Source organism: Papio anubis, chromosome 1 (genome assembly GCF_008728515.1).
Source record: "Papio anubis isolate 15944 chromosome 1, Panubis1.0, whole genome shotgun sequence".
NCBI classification, from domain to species: Eukaryota; Metazoa; Chordata; class Mammalia; order Primates; family Cercopithecidae; genus Papio; species Papio anubis.
The window spans coordinates 27406451-27426465 of NC_044976.1; the positions used below are offsets into that span (position 1 = coordinate 27406451).

Below are 20015 nucleotides of genomic sequence, written 5' to 3' on the forward strand. Positions count from 1 at the left end.
GAAGAGCCATTTATCAAGTTATTTTGTAATCATTCCAAGGAGGCTTACAGAAGAAATCAGACTTAATTCTTTTTTCTTACAATATATTTTTAGATTCCTGAAATAACCTAAAAATGAACACATCTTTATTTTTAAAAGGCCTCATGGAAGAAATCACATTTAGTTGACCCTTTTTTCCCCACCATAGACAACATTGCAGGTTTTTGAAACTAAAATTACAAGATAAATGGATTTTCTATTTCTTTTCTTTGATCTTGTCTCACCTGAATTCAGCATTCATGGAATATGATCATTAACACATTTTAGCCTTTCTACTGATGGTACATTTAACTTTCTTGTTGCTGTCAGTTCCCTGGCAGAGCACTAATGATTTATTTTTTACCCTCTGTATGATAGCCCACTACACACTGTAACGTTTGTGTGTGCCCTGGATTCACAGTTATTTTGCCTGGTGACTTTGAAATAATACAGTAGCTCTGGCCTTTACTTATTCTTCCCTTTTCCCGTTCTCACATAGCAGCAGCTGTCGATTCGGCAGACCGAAGTCCTCGGCCCACTTCTGCACCCGCCATTGCTCAGGGTCAGGTTGCAGAAGGTGGCGTCCTAGATGCCTCTGCTAAAAAAACAGTGGTCCCTAAAGCACAGAAGGAAACAGTGAAGGCTGAAGTGAAAAAGGAAGACGAGCCACCTGAGCAAGCTGAGCCAGAGCCCACAGAAGCATGGAAGGTATGTCATCAGTCCAAATACTTAGCTAACTCACTTTGTGATTTAGAAGCCTTAACATTTTGACCAGGAACATGTTCAAAGCAATTGCTTATTCTCATAGGCTCAACAAAGTTATTCCTCATTCTTTCTAAATGAAGATGTGTCCCATGAACCTGTAAAATATTTTCATAGAGTTATGTCAGTAAGACTGTAAGCTATCTCAGAAGTTATAAGGTGACCCACTCCTTGACCCAACTATTATTTTTCTAAATGAACTTATAAAACACACCAGTATGATTGATCCTCTGCTTTTTAAAATAATTTTTACTCATCTAGAAGGAATCGCTACATAGATTTTTAAGACTAAGCTCTGCTCTGCTATTGTGATTAAAATATAATTTTATTTTCTAAGATGGATGTATGCACAGCGTTTCCAACGAATAGGTATTACATAAAGCACATCTATGTGGTTGCTCAAATCTTAAGTAGCGTTACAAAAAGGAAAAGATCCATTATGTAGGAGAGGTTGTACTGCTGAGTTACCTATGGTTCTTTTTTTTTTTTTTTTTTTTTTTTTTTTTTTTTTTTTTGAGACGGAGTCTCGCTCTGTCACCCAGGCTGGAGTGCAATGGCCGGATCTTCGCTCACTGCAAGCTCCGCCTCCCGGGTTTACGCCATTCTCCTGCCTCAGCCTCCCGAGTAGCTGGGACTACAGGCGCCCGCCACCTCGCCCGGCTAGTTTTTTGTATTTTTAGTAGAGACGGGGTTTCACCGGGTTAGCCAGGATGGTCTCGATCTCCTGACCTCGTGATCCGCCCGTCTCGGCCTCCCAAAGTGCTGGGATTACAGGCTTGAGCCACCGCGCCCGGCCCACCTATGGTTCTGAGTTGTATCCACAGTCACTGCACTGTGTTGAAAAATCACCAATTTAATTAGCAGATTTCCTAGACGGTGACTAGACTGACGTTTTATGTGTTAAGCTTCGTAAACACATTTAAGCAGTGATAGAATCGAAGTGCTAGCTCAGATTTATTGAAATAAATATAGGTCTTACTGTTGGCAACAGGAATTATGAGAAGCAGTCTTTATAAGGAGAATTACATTTTTATATGTCTGTTAAGAAATTAAAAAAAAAATTTAAACTGAGTTAGATCTTAGTAAGTGTCCTCACTTTGGCAGATGGATTAACCTTGTTCTTTTGGAGCCAGATCAATATCTAGTTTATTTCTAGAGCAGTGGACAATCTAACTCTGTTTTGATTGTATTTAAAACAAAACAAAACAAAACAAAACAAAAACAGACCAGGTTTGAAGGTTCTCACCTGTAATCCTAGCACTTTGGGAGAGCAAGGCGGGCGGATCCCTTGAGCCCAGGAGTTCAAGACCAGCTTTGGCAAAATGGCGAAACCCCATGTCTACAAAAAATACAAAAACTAGCTGGGTATGGTGACGCACATCTGTAGTCCCAGCTCCTTGCGGGGGCTAAGACAGAAGGATAGCTTGAACCTGAGAGATTGAGGAGGCTTCAGTGAGCCGAGATTGCACCACTGCACTTCAGCCAGGGTGACAAAGTGATACCCTGTCTCAAATAGTGAAACCCTATCTCTACTAAAAATACAAAAATTAGCTGGGCGTGGTGGCAGGTGCCTGTAATCCCAGCTACTGGGAAGGTTGAGGCAGAATTCCCTGAACCTGGGAGGCAGAGGTTGCAGTGAGCCCAGATCACACCACTGCACTACAGCCTGAGTAACAGAGCAAGACTCCGTCTCAAAAAATAATAATAAAGAAAAAAGCAAACTGTTAAATATGACATACAGTTTTACTGTCCATTTGGGACTACCTTGAGTCCAAAGAGAAAAACAGATTGAGTGAATGGTAGGTGTTTACATTTTTGTACGTAGCCAAATATTTATGACATTGGTCTTCAGGTTCAGTGTCAACAATGCCTGTTTAATGTTAGACTACCTCCTCAGTTTTTGATGTTAGAATATCTCACCAGGCACTTTTGACTATCCCTCCATTTGTTATACTAACTAAAAAGTGTTAGCTTACTGGAATTGTTAGGGGAATCTTCCTAGTGGCTAAGATTCCTCTGGCTTTCTGCTGACTTACTTTTACTCCTTTTTGCCTGTATCATAGACATAAATATCTTCAACAATAGGCTCCCTTTTTTCTTGGGAACTTGGCAGAGTAAAGAGATCACTACCTGGTATAAGCTTTCCAAGCCAATAGGGGGTCTTTGTTGCCAATTAATTCTACATAAATATATGATTTGAGATACTTGTGTTGAAATGAGACTGAAGACCACCTCTGATAACTTATTATAGTAATGGTGGTGGCAGAATTAAGGGTGACTCTGAGCTGATTTTATATGTAGCAGTTAGAAAATAACTCTGGTGGCAGGCACGGTGGCTTACGCCTGTAATCCCAGCAATTTGGGAGGCCAGGACGGGTGGATCACAGCCTGGCCAACATGGCGAAACCCCGTCTCTACTGAAAATACAAAAATTAGCTGGGCATGCTGGCAGACACCTGTAATCCCAGCTATTTGGGAGGCTGAGGCAGGAGAATCACTTGAACCTGGAAGACAGAGGTTGCAGTGAGCCGAGATCGCGCCACTGCACACCAGCCTGGGCAACAGAACAAGACTCTGTCTCAAAAAAAACAAAACAAAACTATGGCATTTACCTGAAGCCATATTTATTTTATAAAGCAATAGTAGTGATAAAGTAGCCTTGTAACTGTAAATTTCATTATCTGACATTAGTTTGAGATAGAGATGGCTTTTTGTTGTCATTTTAACGAGGTCTATTCTGCAAGTATGGCAGTAGGTACTATTTAATGTTCTATGTAGGGGCATACATAGAAATACTGTTGCTACTTGGCCTCAATTCTTTTTTTTGAGATGGAGTCTTGCTCTGTCACCCAGGCTGGAGTGCAATGGTGCGATCTCAGCTCACTGCAACCTCCACCTCCCAGGTTCAAGCGATTCTCCTGCCTCAGCCTCCTGAGTAGCTGGATTACAGGTGCCACCACGCCCAGTTAATTTTTATATTTTTAGTGGAGACAAGGTTTCACCATGTTGGCCAGGATTGTCTCGAACTCCTGACCTCAGGTGATCCACCTGCCTCAGCCTCCCAAAGTACTGGGATTACAGGCTGAGCCACCGTGCCCGGCTTGCCTCAATTCTTAAACTGAAGTAGAGGCTCTCAATTTTCTGCTATTGGATTGATAAAGATCCAAAGCAAAAAGAAGTCATTATTCATTTGAATGAGGAATTTAAGCTTTGTAAAATACATTTTTTTTTTTTTTTTTTTAAGACAGAGTCTCGTTCTGTCACCCAGGCTGGAGTGCAGTGGAGCGATATTAGTTCACTGCAACCTCCGCCCCTCCAGGTTTAAGCAATTCTGTGCCTCAGCCTCCGGAGTAGCTGGGATTACAGGTGCGTGCCACCACGCCCGGCTAATTGTTTTGCATTTTTAGTAGAGGCGGGGTTTCACCATCTTGGCCAGGCTGGTCTTAAACTCCTGACCTCGTGATCCACCCGCCTTGGCCTCCCAAAGTGCTGAGATTACAGGCATGAGTCACCGCTCCCGGCCTGTAAAATAATTTAACATTATTGTTTGCTAAATGCACAATTCTAGGAAGACATTATCTCAATTTTATCCATAAGAAATTTAAGCTCTGGGGGGTAAAAAAAACTTGTTAATGACCACACAACAAGTATGCTGGGACTTAAAGTAGAAATGACCCAAAACGGTTAATTACCCCTGGTAGTTAAAGTGCTGTAATGGGGTATACTTAACTTAACACTTGACAGTGTCACTAATTTTGTAGCTCTCTCAGGTTTTTTAGACTCAGTTTAGGGAAAATAGCACAATGACATTATATTCCAAAGTAATGCTGCTTAGTGTAATTAAAAAGAATATCAACACCACAGATTGATGAGGTTCTGTAAAGAACTTAATGATACAAAGTGATTTAGCCCTTAGTAAAAACAATCAATTTTTTAATTTAAGATATCCAATGCTTTGTGCGTTGCTCACTCTATTATGCTCCCTCTTAATAGCCTGTTTTTGTTTTTGTTTTTTTTTTTAATAATTACTCCATTATTTTCTATGTATAAAATGACATTACTAAAGGTATTTCAAAGCTAGGCAGGAGACCTTAGCTATTCTCTTTCTACCATTAATACTAAGGATGAATCTTGCCCTTCTACCAAACACATAGGCTCCACCTTCCTAGAGAAGATTGCAGTGTGTTGAATGTTGCAGCTGAATCCTGCATGTGCTTGTTTATAACCAGCCCTGGGAGTAATTTCATGTGTCAGTTACAATTTAAATTGGGTTTATTGTAATGTTTTGTTGTGTAATAAACTGAAGAATGAAGTGCCTCCTTAAGTATATTGTTCAACTAACAAAATCCTTTGTGTTTACCAGTTTGGTGTCATATGTGGTTTATTACATGTGTGCTTTAACTAAAGATTTTCTTCCTGTCATATATGTCATACGTTGATAACTCCATATGTAAATTTGTTTTTAAATGTTACTTAAAGTACTTCCAGATCATTTTTTAAAGGCAAAACAAAAACATGGCTATTGCATTAAATAAGCCTAAATTATTCTTTTAAGTGGATACTTTTTTATAAATAAGTATAAAAATATATTTTCTTCATCAATAGAATACTTACCTTAATTTTCTTTTTTGATAATTTGGATATCCATGTTACCTTTTCAGCTTTGAAAATGTGATGGTAAACACAGATGACTTTTGGGAGTAATATCCTTCCCTGTAACACCCTCCATAAGACTGCATCATGATGATTACATATCAGCGTATTTCACAACCAGCTTAAAGATGCAGCTTATTTGGAAACAACACTATTCATAGAAACCTACTAACCTAAAATGTTTTCACTACTTTATTTCTTAAATGTAGGTGGAAAAAACCCACATCGAGGTGACAGTACCCACCTCAAATGGTGACCAAACACAGGTTTGTGCCAATAGGCCACTTGTTCCTCTTTCCCTCCACCCCCTCAGTTTTTTTCTTCTCCCTTACTCCCTTTTCCTTAAAATTATAAAATGAAGGTTCAAACAAACTTCAATGAGCAACATTTTATCATTTTTCTTTCTTTTTTAAATTATGGCAAAACAGAAGCTTGCAGAAAAAACTGAAGATCTGATAAGAATGAGGAAGGTTAGCCATTTTTCACTTTCACAAAACTACATTGCCATTTCACCCATGCTGACTTACAATGCATTAAAAAGACAGTGATCCATTCTTTTCATTGATTTCTTTTAATCAGGAGTTGTTAATACTTTCAAATAACGGATATGGGCCAGGCGCATTGGCTCACGCCTATAATCCCAGTACTTTGGGAGGCCAAGGCAGGAGGATCCCTTGCGGTCAGGAGTTTGAGACCAGCCTGGCCAACGTGGTGAAACCACATCTCTACTAAAAATACAAAAATGAGCCAGGTGTGTTGGTGCACGCCTTTAGTCCCAGCTACTTGGGAGGCTGAGGCATGAGAATCGCTTGAACCTGGGAGGTGGAGGTTGCAGTGAGCTGAGATCATGCCACCATGCTCCAGCCTGGGTGACAGCTATACACATATATTTACATAAACTGAAGAAACCATAATCCTATACTATATGCTGAAAAGTTTCATTAAACTTTTCATTAAACAGTGAAAGTCAAACCTATCTTTTATATTTAAAAATGTATAAGAACTATTTCACAATGATCATATTCTTAGAATGATTGATAATATTTTATACACATTTATCATAAAATGAAAACCATCATAGCTGGGTGTGATGGCTCACACCTGTAATCCCAGCACTTTGGGAGGTTGAGGCAAGAGGATCCCTTGAGTCCAGGAGTTCAAGACCAGCCTGGGCAACATAGGGAGACCCCGTCACTTCAAAAAAATAAATTAATTAATTAACCAGGCATGGTGATACACTCCTGTGGTCCCAGCTACTTGGGAGGCTGAGGCAGGAGGCTCACTTGAGTCCAGGAGGTTAAGGCTGCAGTGAGCCACAACTGCACCACTACATTCCACCTAGGTGACAGAGTAAGACCCTGTCTCCAGAAAAACACCCTCTGTAGCAGCAGCCCCAGTACTGTGTATAACTCTGGGTTTGACTTCTCTGTGCCTCATTCTTTTCATCTATAGAGTGGGATGAATCAGTTTGAATCAGTTAACTGAATATATTTATTGGCTGATCATGTATAAAATGATAATCTTTCTTAGATCTTTTTTATAAAAGAGGTCTAATTTTTTATTAGATTTTATAATTAGAGATTATAAAATCTCTAATTATACTCAGTGTCACTAAGTATAAAATACATCCCAAAAGCTAAATAATGTTTTCAAAGCATTTCTTCACTCCATGATACCTGGAGTTTCAGTGTTTTTTAGAGTCATATGTTTTAAGGTAACCCTCAAACAGTTCAATTTCAAAAATGAACATAAAACAGCTTGTTATGCCGGGTGCGGTGGCTCAAGCCTGTAATCCCAGCACTTTGGGAGGCCGAGACGGGCGGATCACAACATCAGGAGATCGAGACCATCCTGGCTAACACGGTGAAACCCCGTCTCTACTAAAAAATACAAAAAAAAAAAAACTAGCCGGGCGAGGTGGTGGGCACCTGTAGTCCCAGCTACTCGGGAGGCTGAGGCAGGAGAATGGCGGGAACCCGGGAGGCGGAGCTTGCAGTAAGCTGAGATCCGGCCACAGCACTCCAGCCTGGGCGACAGAGCGAGACTCCGTCTCAAAAAAAAACAAAAACAAAAACAAAAACAAACAAAAAAAACAACTTGTTACATAAGAAGCCAATGAAGCCAGGAGCACTGTCTGTTTGAATAACATCATCACATTCTTTCATCATTCATGAACAAGGTCATCGTTTTCTCGTGGTAATCATGTTCTCTGTGTGTCCTTGTGACTCTGACCATTTCACGTTGGCATATGCTGCGCTGTGGACGTTTAATTTTAAATATTTTTTGGTTTGCCAATTTTCAGTTTTTTCCCGCAAGAACAACATTTTAATTTTTTATGCTTTTCTGTTTTTCCCCCCTTTCATTTTCACAGAAAAAGAGAGAAAGACTAGATGGTGAAAACATTTATATCAGACATAGCAATTTAATGTTGGAGGTTTGTATGAACTTGAAGCTTATTTCAGTTGGTTGCCTGGAACCTTCTGCATTCTTTGCTGATCCCCTTTTCTTCATTCTGTGCTGCATTTGGTTTTGCATGCCATTGCATGAAGGAACTTTAGGTTTAAAATGCTTTTGCATGTTGGTGAACATGAAGATATGCAAACATCTCGCCTTCTGATTCTTTTTAGTTTCTGTCATACTTACCTGGAAAAATATATGATTGGGACTACCTCTACCTCTCATGGTTCCATTGTTTTACCCACCGTTAGAAAGTTCTACATCATTGCTAAAAGTTCCTTTAATTTTCCAAGAGTATAAACTTCCATGTGTCCCAAGATGCAAATTTGCACTATTCTTTCATTTTCTGAACTAAGAGAGTGCGAAAAAGTAGGGAATTCAAAATGGACTTAAAATATTGGAGATAATAGAAAAATGACAGAAGAACTGTCGGGGGGGAAAAAAGAAAGATATAAGAAGGAAAGAGGGGAGCCTAGCATTTAATGAGTAGTTACTATAAGATGGTTTAATCATAAAAACAGGCCTGTGGGTATGGGATTGTTATTTTAAAGATGAGAAAGTTGAAGCTCAAAGAGATTAAGTAATTTCCCTGTAGTCCCAGAACTGGAAAGCCAAGATGTGAGGATCTATCCAACTCTATTAAACCACACTGTTTTCCACTCAGAAACAGCAACATGCTGTCTGCTATAAGAGTTGTGAGATTATTTTCCCATTTTATTCAACATTGGTCATATATATATATACGTATATATATATTTTTTGAGATGGCGTCTTGCTCTGTTGCCCAGTCTAGAGTGCAGTGGCATGATCTCGGCTCACTGCAAGCTCCGCCTCCCAGGTTCATGCCATTCTCCTGCCTCAGCCTCCCAAGTAACTGGAACTACAGGCGCCTGCCACCACACCTGGCTAATTTTTTGTATTTTTTAGTAGAGATGGGTTTCATTGTGTTAGCCAGGATGGTCTCAATCTCCTGACCTCGTGATCCACCCGCCTTGGCCTCCCAAAGTGCTGGAATTACAGGCATGAGCCACCGCGCCTGGCCTATAAAGGAGATTCTTGAATTTCTGTTGTTTTTCTTATATATCCTCTAAGGAATTAGTTCTTTCATTGAAAATTACAACAGGGTAATGAGCATTTCTTTCTTTTTCTTTTCTTTTCTTTCTTTTTTTTTTTTTTTTTTTGAGGCAGAGTCTCACAGAATTACCCAGGCTGAAGTGCTGTGGCACAATCACTCTTTACTGCACCCTCAGCCTCCTGGGCCCAAACAATCCTCCCATCTCAATCTCCTGAGTTGCTGGAGCTATGGGTGCACGCCACAATGCCCAGCTAATTTTTAAATTTTGGTAGAGACAGGATCTCAATATGTTGCCCAGGCTGGTCTTAAACTCCTGGACTCAAGTGATCCTTCTGCCTTAGCCTCCCAAAGTGCTGGGGTTACAGGCATGAGCCACTGGACCCAACCTAAACTTTAAAAACTAGATAGATCTCTGGCTTAATATATAGCCTCTAATAATTATTTAAACCTCATCTTATTCCTTGTCAATATCTGTATTTTGAGTACTTGTTACGTATAAAGGCTTTGAGAAAAATTATGCCCAGCCTTCATTAAACATATATTGCATGGTGGATGCAATACCAAGTGCTTTACATATATTTGTCTCGTTTAACATGAAGTTTTTCAAGGCTGGATCCTCAGATATTTCAAACTTGGCAACTAGATCTCTTTGTTTTAGCCCATATCTGAAACTAGACCTGAGTAGTTCCATCTTCAGAGACTAGGAAGAATAGTGAATGTTGGTTGATTTCCTTTATTTGGCAGTTTAACATCTTGAAATTCTAAACATGCATATTTCCTGACTAGTTCATCTTCAGTGCTTCCTCTTAACTGGAACCTGCAGTACCAATCATATATTTGTCATTTGTTTCATGAGGTGTGTTATGGCTTCTGAGACTCACAAAGTCCCTGTGTGTGATGTGTTTTTCCCTCAGCATTTCATTGACAGCCATGAGAGGGGATTTCTAAATAAGTGTGTTTGAAAATTAAAACCACTAACTGCCTTTTGAGAACATTTTATATTTAATGAAGTGTTTGGTTTGATTGCTGCTAAAATTATGAAGTGATAGGCATCAAAAAGTGTCTAACCTGAACACAGCCAAAGTAATTTGGCCATCATTCTTTAGTTATTATAAAGTTTTTCCCAAGTAAGGAAGTTCTCTCAAGTTATCTGTCACTCCAGCAGGCTTTTTTTTTTTTTTTTAAGCATCCCTCCTCCCTCTTCTCCTACCCCGCCCCCACTAATGCTTTGTTCTGGCACAAATAAGGTCGAGTTCATTTTTAGATCTACCGCCTCCTCCATCTCCCAGAGAGAACCTGTAGCAAGTTGTCTATGACAAATTCTATTTGGAACAGGTCCCTTTGAGATCTTAATTTTACTCTGTGCCCCCACAGGTTTCCAACAAAGCCAGCTAAGAAGGATGGAGAAAGCTCCCTCAGAAGCTACTGGTTTTACCAAAATATTTATTTTCTCAGGTTCCAAGCCAATCTGAAGCTAGGCAAGAAGAGTAGCAAATCACAAGTCTCTTATATTAAGAGGTTAACTCAGAGAGTTATCATTTTACATAGCATCTCTTGCTCATTTTTGTTTTGCTCTATTCACATTTTTAACCTTCCCAAATGTATTAAGCTGGTCTTGGCCCAAACAGATTTTAATTACCAGTGAGGAGCTGGGTCATGGGACCTTACATGCCTGGTGGGTCTGATTGCTCAGTCTAACACTGGGTCTTTGAATGGGCTTGTTCATGCTTTTCTTTAGCTACTAGACATGCTTTTCTTGCTTTCAGCTAGAACAAAAGTGCAAACTGTTCTTTTCCCCATAGCGAAGTCCATATTCATAAAATATACTCACATTTCATCCCAACATGCGAAACATGCTCTTCTGGATGCTACAGGATCGCCCTTTTGGAGTTAGCTTTCTATTTGATCTTAAAGCAGGTATACATGGTTCAGTCTTGCAAAAATAAAAAGAAATAGACTAGTTAATGATTTTTCTGAATGAATATCTCCAGAATCAAAATTGTCTCACTGATTATTCTTATGCTGTTTTCCCTTTGACATTGCTTTTGAAAGAGTTTTATTTAGTTAAAACCTGTATTACCCTCAGAAAAAACTTTTAAGCAAAATTTTATTGACATGAATTCTAATTTTTTACCCCAATATAGCTGTTTCCTACAGAGCCAAAAAAGAAAGACTAAATCCAAAATTCACCCAGCATATTAGGAAATGTATTTAGCATTATGCTTTTCTTGGATACAGAGCTGCCTTGATATGTAATAAATTTTTTGCAGTCATCAAGTGATGGGCTCCCACATGTTTTGATCTCAAGCATAGATCTTTTAAGGTTTTTTGAAGTGTTGTTGGACAAAGAAAGTTTGAGTTTTTGTCTTCAAGTATATTTACCAGATTATTTTTGGCCAAGTCCCCTTTTTGAAAGTTGTTATATACCTCCTTTTACATAAACCTGAATATTATTTCTAGCTCATGCTTTATTAACCTAAGCTTCGTTCATTTCTCCCTGGAATATCCCTTTAATAGCTTGCCTGTACCTCAGGTTGCCCAATATTCAAATTTGCTAGAATATATACCTACTATGTACCCACAAAAATTAAAAAGAAAATTTAATCTGCTGGAACAGTTGAGTTATTTTAAATTGTCAAGGAAATATATAAGGTATTTGGTGAACTCTTGTTAACTCACTCTCAATCCTTTGAAGGTCATTGGAAGAGGTCCCTGGTTTGAGTTGTACTAAGCAATGAAGTGAAGCTGTTAGAGGCTAGAAAGCCTAAGGGTTTTAGTTTCTGTGCATATTATTGACAAAGAAAAAATGTCATTGTGTTATATACCTCTGGGTGATTTTTCAGAGGTAGTAACAGTCAGCTCTGGAGCCTTTAACTAGGAATTTCAGGAATAAATTCTTACATCAAAAAGGGCTATTCTTGTTTATCAAAAAGCAAAAACAGCCACCTAGTAATAGAGAAGTAAAACCATCTCCAGGTAGAAATAGAAGGATACTGTATGTTTGCAACTCAACAAGACAAGACAGTCAATGGTGGATTGTATGTTTCACCATGCCTTCATTAAACAGTTTGTTTATCTATTGCTATCTCCATCCTCCTGAGCTGAGCCTAAAATAATTTCTTATCAAGCTGAGGCTAATTGAGTTGTGGAACTACCTTCTTGGGATGAGGAGTTAGAGATCTAGTGCTGTGTCACATGGGAAGAAGAGTCATAAATTAAGGCGTGAGTTCTTTATGGGTTATATAACTGCTAACAGCTATGGAGTTGTGATACTTCACAGCTTCCAAGAAAAGCACTTTATTTAAAGAAAAAAAAGGCAAGCAAATATACCATGTTGTATATTTATAATCTGAATGCAGATTAGTAACATCTGTCCTGGATGTGGTGTGTTTTCTACCAGTGCCCAGTCTCTGATGGGTTGCCCTTGGTTATGTTGTTTGTCCTGATTATGTATTGTTTTGCATCTTTGTCCTTTCAACTATAGGATTTAGACAAGAGTCAAGAGGAGATCAGAAAACATCATGCTAGCATCAGTGAGCTGAAAAAGAACTTCATGGAGTCTGTACCAGAACCACGGCCTAGTGAATGGGATAAACGCTTATCCACTCACTCCCCCTTCCGAACTCTTAACGTCAATGGGCAAATCCCCACAGGAGAAGGAGTGAGTACTTTGTCCACATGACCAATTGTGAAAATGGAGGGAATAAATGTTTTTATGTATTAATATTCTGTATCTGAGAGAAAGCTTAGAGCTGAAATTTGGATTTGGTGCCTCACTATATTCATTGCTGCTTTAAGGCATTTGTAATCAAATACTTACTTTTTTTAAGTCATATAGGCTACCCAGTCCAATTGTGGGAGCCATTTGGAGCCACCAGGAGATGATTAGCCTCTGAGAACTATCTCTGCAGCTACATGCTTCTGGCTAATGATTGTTTATAAACTGACCATAAGCCAGTAGAGGTTTATTTGTATTCAAACTGTGCCTTCAGGGACTCGAAAGTTTACTAAATTTAGGAAGTCAAAATAGGAAAGAGATTAGTGTTTTTAAAAAGCTTTATTTGCTTTGGGAGGCTGAGGCAAGTGGATCACGAGGTCAGAAGATCAAGACCATGGTGAAACCCCGTCTCTACTAAAAATACAAAAAAATTAGCCAGGTGTGTTGGCGAGCGCCTGTAGTCCCAGCTACTTGGGAGGCTGAGGCAGGAGAATGGCGTGAACCCGGGAGGCAGAGCTTGCAGTGAGCCGAGATCGTGCCACTGCACTCCAGCCTGGGCGACAGAGTGAGACTCTGTCTCGGAAAAAAAAAAAAAAAGCTTTATTTGAACATTTACACAACTTAGAAATATCTGAATGGTTCCCCACAATTATATAGTAAACCAAGGAGCCCCCTAAGCCAGAGAATTCAGAACTCCAAATATTAATTATTGTATTTCAATTTTAGAAAAACTGTGGGCTGGTCACCATGGCTCATGCCTGTAATCCCAGCACTTTGGGAGGCCAAGACAGGCGGATCGCTTGAGTCCAGGAGTTTAAGACCAGCCTGGGCAACATGGCAAAACCCCATCTCTACAAAAATTAGTCAGGTATAGTGGTGCGCACCTGTGTAGTCCAGCTATTCGGGGGCTGAAACAGGAGGATTGCTTGAGCCAGGAGACTAAGGCTTCAGTGAGCCATGATTGCACCACTGCACTCCGGCTTGGGTGACAGAGTGAGACCCTGTCTCAAAAGAAAGGAAAAGGAAAACTAGTTATTTTATCTTTATGAGTAACATTAAACTTTTAATACACTGTTGTGTGAGATAGTCACAATTAGAGCTCAGGGGCTCTTCTTTTTCTTTTATTGTTATCATTACCTATCTTAGAAATCCTACATCTGGGCCGGGTGTGGTGGCTCACACCTGTAATCCCAGCACTTTGGGAGGCTGAGGTGGGCGAATCACGAGGTCAGGAGTTCGAGACCAGCCTGGCGAGCATGGTGAACCCCGTATCTACTAAAAATACAAAAATTAGCCGGGCATGGTGACGCATGCCTGTAATCCCAGTTACTCAGGAGGCTGAGGTAGGAGAATTGCTTGAACCTAGGAGGCGGAGATTGCAGTGAGCCGAGATCGCGCCACTGCACTCCAGATAGGGCAACAGAGTGAGACTCCGTCTCAAAAAAAAAAGAAAAAGAAAAAAAGAAATCTTACATCTGAATAAATGAATCTGTTAAACATTTAATGAAAATATCTTGAAAGTTACCATGAACATATACCCCAAAAGTTTTTATCTTTAGTCAGTACAAGTGAAATACTTATATAGTCACAATCACTCAATAAGTGATTATGATTTAAAAATTACGTGCTTGTTTTTCCCCAAAAACAATAGCAGTTCTAGTTAAAAAAGGTAAAGTGATGTCTTAATAATTTTAAAACTTTTTTTTTTCTTTTTTTGAGATGGAGTTTTGCTCTTGTTGCCCAGGCTGGAGTGCAATGGCATGATCTTGGCTCACTGCAACCTCCACCTCCCGGCTTCAAGTGATTCTCCTGCCTTAGCCTCCCTAGTAGCTGGGATTACAGGCGCCTGCCTCCACGCCCAGCTAATTTCTTATATTTTTAGTAGAGATGGGGTTTCACTACCTTGGCCAGGGTGGTCTTGAGCTCCTGACCTCAGGCGATCTACCTGCCTCGGCCTCCCAAAGTACTGAGATTACAGGCATGAGCCACCGCACCTGGCTAAAACTTTTTTTTTTTTTTTAAATTTTCAGAATTTATGGTAAACTATCCAAATTATTATTTAGTTTCTGGAACTGGAGAAGGTAGTAAAAGTTGGTTCACAGGCTGGGCGTGGTGGCTCACGCCTATAATCCTAGCACTTTGGGAGGCTGAGGCAGGTGGATCACTTGAGGTCAGGAGTTTGAGACCAGCCTGGCCAACATGGCGAAATCCCATCTCTACAAAAAATACAAAAAAATTAGCCGGGCATGGTGGCATGTGCCTGTAATCTCAGCTACTTGGGAGGCTGAGGCAGGAGAATCGCTTGAACCCAGGAGGCAGAGATTGCAGTGAGCCGAGATCACGCCACTGCACTCTAGCCTAGGCAACAGAGCAAGACTCCGTCTTAAAAAAAAAAAAAAAAAAAGTTGGTTCACAAAGGGTACTTTTTGTATTTTTCAAAGTGTGACTAAAATTGGCTAACAGTTCTCCAGACAGAGCTGAACCAGTTTCACAAATAAGGCTGGAGAATACCTGAGTAATGGGCAGCTAAATAGAGATACCAGGGATGATAGATGCTATTGTTTGCTACTTACTGTCCTCTCAGCCTCCATTTTCTATAAATGGACATTAGTTTTATGTTCTAAATCTAGAGCATGTATCCTGAACTGAGACAATAAGTCTGCTTTCTGGGCAAGACCACTGTTTTCAGTGTCAGTAGGATACTTAATTTTGATGTATCTCTACTAATAAGAGTCATAAAAGGTCTAGTAGTTCTGGTTGTGGCTTGATTTGATTTAGAGGGTCTGGCTAGTCAAAACCGAATTGAACAATTCTGAACAAGTAATTTATCATATTGGGCCTCGGTTTATGGAGTAGATGATCTTTAAAGTCCCTGTGAACTCTAAAATTCTGTAAGTCTATGACTCCATGAGAAAACGCCTTGTTGCTGTTTCACCTGGTTAGCCCAGTCTGCAAACTATAACTGCGTATTTTCTAGAAGTTTTCTTTTTGACTCTGTGCAAGTAATAAAAGATGCTCAACTACTTTGAAAAAGTAACTTGGTACTCTCTTGGATGAGGTTGAGTAAATTTGAATTGGTCTCCGTTTCCAGAAATTATCTTACGTCTTTTAATAGAAACCTTTCAGAAATCTTCTCAGGGTTGGTTTTGGGAATGGTGATGTCATTCTGTGTTCTTTAAAGAAATAACTTTTTATAAACTAAACAAGATCCATGGGAGTACTTGAACAATTTTAGCTCTATGCTATTATCCCTGTAAAGGAATAGTGGAATAAATAAGCACTGTATTATGGTGACCTTTAATATTGGGTAATTCCACTTTCTGGCATATCTTACTTTTTCTTTAACAATTGGGATACTATTTCTGTTCTCTGGGGATACCTCTTCCACCTTTGATGGTATTGTTGTTGCATTGCAAGGCAACTGAATTTTATATAATTTGTGTATGACCAGGTGAAGAAAACTTCTATGCTTCCCTCGGAAAGAAAGGTTGGTGGGCCAGAGGTAAAGCTGCTGTTATGACTTGTGCTTCTCAATCAGAATTTGCTCTTGTCATGGCACTAAGCAGATAATCCCCCCAGAACTGAACAACAGCTGCTGAATACTTTTTTTTTCTTTTGGCTCTACTAGTAAATTCACACCCACAGCCTTTCGGCCTAACACATAACACTTCCACTGCTGCAGCTTTTGCAGCTTTCAATTTGCTTATTTCGGCGCATGGCTGGTTGAAAAGCTGCATGAAGATAAAAATATGTATTCAGAGAGAAAATGAATTTAATTATACCCTATTCTTTTTATGTTGTCTTTCTTCTCCCCCTTTATTTTCTTTCAAAAATCATTGTAATTTTGCATCCTTTCTTTTCCTTTTTTTCTTTTTTGCTGATCAGTCCCCTAGCTACTTTCTCCCTGATACATATCACTTAGGGGTGTGCAAAGAACCAGTGTTGAACTTCCAAACTGATCAGAGAAGGCTAGCTCAACTGAGAGAACTTAGAGCCAAGTTTTTCCTTTCATAGATAACATCTGTCTTGACTATGGATACCAGAGTACAGAAATTGCAGGGGGAAGAAAAACTTCTCAATTGGACAACTGGGGAGAAAAAACTTTCCTTAAAAGTGTTAAAAGCATTTGCTTAAAGTAATGTATAAACCTTCATGATGGTCATTATTATTTATTTGTTTTGGTGAACCTTGGAGGGACATTATAAACTTTTATACTTTTTGTTTTTCTTTCGCAGTCTTTAAAATGTATAAGATTAAGATTTTTATTTCTTGAGCAAAAATTAATTGCTATACTGAATGAACTGTTGCAGTTTTTAAAGTCTATGTGAAGAGACGTAAGGATTACTTTTTATATTCTGCCATTCTATTTGTAATAAAAGTAACTTTTTTTTTTTTTCTGAGACGGACTCTTGCTGTGTCCCCTAGGCTCGAGTGCAGTGGTGCAATCTCAGCTTACTGCAACCTCTGCCTCCCGGGTTCAAGCAATTCTCCTGCCTCAGCCTCCTGAGTAGCTAGGATTACAGGCATGTGCCACCACGCCCGACTAATTTTTATATTTTTAGTAGAGACGGAGTTTCACCACGTTGGCCAGGCTGGTCTCGAACTCCTGACCTCATGATCTGCCCACCTCAGCCTCCGAAAGTGCTGTGATTACAGGCATGAGCCACGACACCCAGCCAAAAATAACTTTTATGATGGCAAGAAAAATGCTTCATTATTGGCATTGCCCAATTAGTGATTGGCAGCACCAAAGTAATAGAAAATGACCTAAAATTCATATGTGAATATCCTCAAAGGAAAAATAAATAACATAACAAGGGGAAAGCCAGTGATCCCTTTAACTTTCAGTTCTAGTGTTCAGTCACTCAAAAAGGTGTCTATTGAGCACCCTACTAAGTTACAGAAACTTTGCCAGGATAAATTGCCAAAATAAAGTAAAGCTAAAATGAACAGTGTCTAAAAGATCTTTCCAAATCCTTTGCACATCCCCAAGTATCATTTTTGAGCATTTTCCATCTGTCATTTTGTTCATCTTATTCTGTCTTTCTTGATCTTCTACTGTGAAAGCAGACACAGGAACGTGCTCTGTTAGTACAGGATGAAGAGAAAATTAAAAGGCAAGAAAGATCTACTGAAAGAGCCTTGCCCCAGCAAGAAAATGAAGAAATTCTTCCCAAGGTTTCTATTCCAATCCCTGAGGATCACAAGTCTCTCAAAAAGTGTCACCTCTACTTTAGTACTTTTCCATCTCCTCGTATTCCTTTCATGATGTCTTTTCTCGTGGTCCTTGTGTTGGCTGTTTGGTGGTTGGTCTTTCTGTGATCAGAAAACAGGGTGCTCATCTGAAATGTCAAGACCATTGAACTTTTGTCCTTGGCTTCAACTGTGTTATTGCTGTATGATGCCCTCTGATCTTGATAGTTCACTGTCCTAGGGGAGCCCTTGTGATCATTTTTCTGTCAAATGTTACTCTTTGTAGATTATGTATTGGGGGGTACAAAGGAGTAGCAATGGACTGCCCAAAGCCAGCTTTTCTGCACTGAATTTTAACAAATTTAAACAAATCAGAATTAAGCATATGGCAGGTTGGTAATCTTCCCAAAAGCTTTGACTCCTTTATCCTGCATGTTTGCTGTTTACTATTGTTATGTCCTCCCATCCAATGTCTCACACAAACCAGGATACTCTCTAGATACATTTGATGGAATATTTTCCTAATCCTCTAGAGTCATTTGTTTGGCATGGGCTTCATAGTTTAAGAAAAAATTTCAACTTACTAACCTTTCAGAAGCCTTAAAATGATAACGTTTTAATCTACAAATCCATAACCACTCCTTTTCTTAGGATATCAAACCAGTATAAACAAAAGTCTTTTCTGGAAAAGGGCTTTTGACTTCTGTGGCCTTTTTATGAGTATTTCTGAGCTGTACAGGGACAGACAACTTTATCCTGCCTGCTGTATAGAAGAGATCTTCAAAGATTAAATGCCATCTTTTCACAAGTAGAGTGTTGATATGGTTTAAGGAAAATGGTGCTGGTGCCCCTTAGCCTCCAGCCAGGACTAAAATTCTCAGACTACTCTACCTATCCTTAAAAGTCCTGGAACACAGATTTACTCAAGATCTGTACATAAACAAACCCTTCTCTGAATTAAGATACTGTGTTACTTCTTTATGGCTTTGCTAATTATATTGCTAGTAGCAATAGTTAGCCATTGCTAAGCTTAAAATATATATTGATATACTTTGTTTTCCTGATATACTTCAGACCTGTTTGTTCTTGCACTTGTGTTGAAATCAACTGTTTTTAATCAATGGCTTTGTGACCTCAAGTTCTGTTGTGACAAGTATGTGTCCTCTGTTTGCATGTTGACTTCTAAGACTTACCTGAAGTAAATATGAGCACTCTCTCTCTCTCTCTTCAGGACACAACTCACATGCCTAACCTGTTATTTTTTACCTCAATATTGATGAAACCTTGCATGTAGCTTGCTTTTTATGGCACTTGAATGTACCAATATGGATGATTTGGTTAATGTCTCAAATATTTGTTTTGAAATCTGAGTTTATAGGGTTATCAAATTAAGATTATTATACTTTGTTTTACTTCTCCATGCTTTTCAGTTGATGAAACTTCTAAACAAGACTTTTTATTTTTGAGAAGATGGCCTAGAGCAAAAAAAGAGAACAGTAAAGACAAGAATCTTTTGTCCTTCAACATCTACCAGTATTGTTTTCTTGTCTCTGGAGACATGTAGAAATAATTATCTGGTGTTTCCTGAAAACTGCTACACTGTCATTATAGGCTTTCCCAAGAAATGGAAAAAGAAGCAAGGACCAGGTTAAAATTTAAAATTTGGTGTGCGTATATATCTTTTATGTCACAGGCTATGTCTATTTATGATATATATTTTGTAAATAAGCATATTTATTGATTCACTCATAATAAGAGGGACCTGAAATATTACAAAGCTGTTCTCTACCACAGAAAGTTATAATCATAAGTACTCTCTTTTATCTGGGAAATAAAGGTACAAGAGTTTTCCTTAATGAAATAGCAAATGGAACTGTAGACTTTGTTAAATTATTTTAAATCTTTTTTTAAGGAATTGAAAGGAAATAATCAGAACTTTATTTATACTTTTATAACTGTTTCAGATTATAATTCCTGAATTTCCAGTTTTCATCCTTATACACAGCTTTTTATTAATTACTATTGTAAACTTCACCCTGAATTTTGTTTCTCTTTGTATTGGAGTTATTCCAAGTCCATTAAAAGTCTAAGCCAATGATACTTTTCAGTTTTCTGAAATGCAACAAGAGTCCTCGGAGA

General features: G+C 38.9%; 1 protein-coding gene across 34 annotated transcripts in view; it reads left to right on the forward strand.

Moving 5' to 3' along the window:
* EPB41 (erythrocyte membrane protein band 4.1) overlaps window positions 1-20015 on the forward strand; it is a 230613-nt gene that overhangs the window by 162402 nt on the left and 48196 nt on the right. For 10 of the 34 annotated variants that reach the window (XM_031666212.1, XM_031666285.1, XM_031666241.1 and 7 more), the window contains 5 exons: window positions 518-726; window positions 5643-5699; window positions 5862-5903; window positions 7805-7867; window positions 12450-12626. In XM_031666212.1, the coding sequence (XP_031522072.1) occupies window positions 518-726; window positions 5643-5699; window positions 5862-5903; window positions 7805-7867; window positions 12450-12626 (548 nt within the window). Of the gene's footprint in view, window positions 1-517; window positions 727-5642; window positions 5700-5861; window positions 5904-7804; window positions 7868-12449; window positions 12627-16134; window positions 16186-16568; window positions 18541-20015 lie in introns of those variants that run through there. The other 24 variants (XM_031666271.1, XM_031666286.1, XM_031666225.1 and 21 more) reach the window with 14 other exon arrangements.